We start from the raw sequence: 2,512 nt of genomic DNA on the forward strand, positions 1-2,512 counted from the left end.
TTCATATTTTTGACAAATATTAAAAATAATTTTCTCTTAATTTTTTATGATTTTAAAATATAAAATTTCACGTGTTTAGAACGGATAATATTATGAAATTTTATAATTTATTATAAAATTCAATGGAGTTTTCTCCAAAATAAAAATTATTTGTACAGTCTAGAAAGTAGAGGGTGTTAATGATTGGAGCTCGAGCAGCCCTCAGTTTGAGGTTAAACTTAATTAGTTGATCAAGTTCAAATTTATGCTCCAGCTTAAGTCTATGAGTTAGAACCGATTATTTTATATTAAAAAGAGAAAAGATAATATTAATTCAGTTAATATTATAATAAAATGATAAATAAATTGAGCAATTTAAAAATATATGATAAGAAAATATTTGATATAAAATAGAAAATATACATTTTTAAATATTAATAATTTATAAATAAAGTTTTGAATTTTAAAAAATTTTGAGTGTGTATATATATATATATATATATATATATTTTATATAAGCAAGCTAGTTCAGGAGCTATCGAGTTCGAGTCAGGTCTATTTTAAGTTCAAACTTCACTTGATAGCTCATCAAACTCAACTCTCACTTATCTAGCCAACACATGAATCGGTTTGGCCCAGTAACACCCCTACTTGAAAGTCCTTTCCAAAATAAGTCTCTACACAATTAAGTCTTCATACAAAGTTCATTTCACATAATTCATATGAATATGTCCAAAACCTAAATGATTTAAGCATGCAATCTTTAAACAATTAAGTGGGTAGGTATGTAAATCTCCCATTTTCATATTTACAAACATAGAACTTAAATCTTTATTATCACATTAAAAAAATAACACTATTATCACTTTTTTTTAAGTGAAATACACATTTTCATGCAATCGTTTAAAGCACTAAAGTAGTATGTCTATATGTAATATGATCATGATTCCTTTCCTTAAAAACCATATCAAACGAAAAAATAAGATCACTACTTACCTGAAGCCACAGAACTCCAAGCAATCCCCTTCCTCATCCCCAACCTCCCAATTCTCTCCCAAACATCAGCAGCCTTCTCCCACATCTCAGAAGCAGCAAAGGCATTAGAAACCACCACATACTTCCCGACATTCTCCGGCATCAGCTCAAAAAACCTGCTTGCTGCAACCTTCACCATCTCCACATCCCCATGGATTCTGCAAGCTCCAACCAAAGCTCCCCAAACAGTGGAATGCGATTCGCAAGGCGAGGTACGTATGAATTCGTACGCCTCATACAACTTCCCCGCTCGTCCCATCATATCGACCATGACCGTGTAATGTTCCTTCTTCGGCGCGACTCGGTAATCTTCGATCATGGAAACAAAATACTTCCATCCGGAATCAATAAGACCGCCATGGCTGCAGGCCGAGAGAAGAGAAAGAAATGTAACTGAATTTGGCCTGAAACCTTCTTCTTCCATCTGATGAAACAGTTGAATCACCTCTCTTACTTTCCCGTGGAGTCCGTAACCCGAAATCAGAGAGGTCCAAGTAATCACATTTCGGTCAGGCAATTCGTCAAACACCCTTCGTGCATCATCCAAACTGCTGCACTTGAAGTACATATCCACGAGAGCGCTGCCAACTACCACATTGGCCACCGCCTTCCTCTTGATCATTAGACAATGAGCTCGCCTGCCGTGCTCCAGAGCAGCCAGTCCAGCACACGCATGGAAAACTGATGAGAAGGTGAAGGGATCAGGATCTACTCCATTGTCACGCATCGAGTAGTATAGCTCAAGACCTCCTCGCTCCAGGCCTTCGTGCGCGAAGCCCGAGATCATTGCGTTGTATGCAAAGAGATTCGGATCAGGCATTTCATCGAACAGGTGGTGGGCGGATTTCAATTCGCCGGCTTTTGTATAGAGGATGAGAAGCTTGGTGTTGAGATATTTGGTTGGGGTGAATCCGGTGGCTATGATGTGGGAGTGAATTGCTTTTCCGAGCAGAAACTCTCGCCGGTGAATGCTTTCCTGGAGGAGGAGAGAGTAGGTGGGAGGAGAGATCGGGGAGCCGCTGCAGAAGAGGGTTTTGACGGCTTCGTTTAGTCTTCCGGAGAGGCAGAGAGATCTTAAGGTTTTGTGCATGGTTTTGAGAAGGTTTGAGCGAGCGTGATGACTCCATGGGAGGTTTCTGAATTCAGGTCGATGAAGAAGAACGGAAGTTGGATGCAGAAGTGAACATTACTGAGAGTAGAGCAGTTCTACGGAGCTCGCCGGAATAAAAGAGCCATTTTTGACTTGTTCTCCCCACATTACAAATCTATCCCAGCATTACTCATTTTTTTAGAAAAAAAAAAAAGATAGAAGATGAAGAATTATATTGATGGTTTTAGTTTGAAGATACAGAAAGGCCAAGAGCTTATTCTATCAAGCACTTCTTCAATGTTACAAACAAACCCATATGGGGAACTTTTTAGACATCTGCATTCTCTTATATAAGGCTAAGCTTGCCAAAAGAATGCATTGGAGCTAGTGGAAGGCTAAGCTTGCCAA

General features: G+C 38.5%; 1 protein-coding gene across 1 annotated transcript; it reads right to left on the minus strand.

The window, feature by feature from the left end:
* Positions 1–909: 909 nt before the first annotated feature.
* On the minus strand, positions 910–2,402 carry LOC110037928 (pentatricopeptide repeat-containing protein At4g16470-like). The gene has a single exon (XM_020742668.1). The coding sequence runs from the start codon at positions 2,102–2,104 to the stop codon at positions 968–970; it is 1,137 nt and encodes a 378-aa protein (XP_020598327.1). The 5' UTR covers positions 2,105–2,402; the 3' UTR covers positions 910–967.
* Positions 2,403–2,512: the final 110 nt, after the last annotated feature.

Source organism: Phalaenopsis equestris, unplaced genomic scaffold (genome assembly GCF_001263595.1).
Source record: "Phalaenopsis equestris unplaced genomic scaffold, ASM126359v1 Scaffold227202, whole genome shotgun sequence".
In the NCBI taxonomy this organism is placed as follows: domain Eukaryota; kingdom Viridiplantae; phylum Streptophyta; class Magnoliopsida; order Asparagales; family Orchidaceae; genus Phalaenopsis; species Phalaenopsis equestris.

Coding starts and splice junctions, on each gene's coding strand:
- LOC110037928 (XM_020742668.1), bottom strand. CDS start 2,104: ATGCACAAAACCTTAAGATCTCTCTGCCTCTCCGGAAGACTAAACGAA.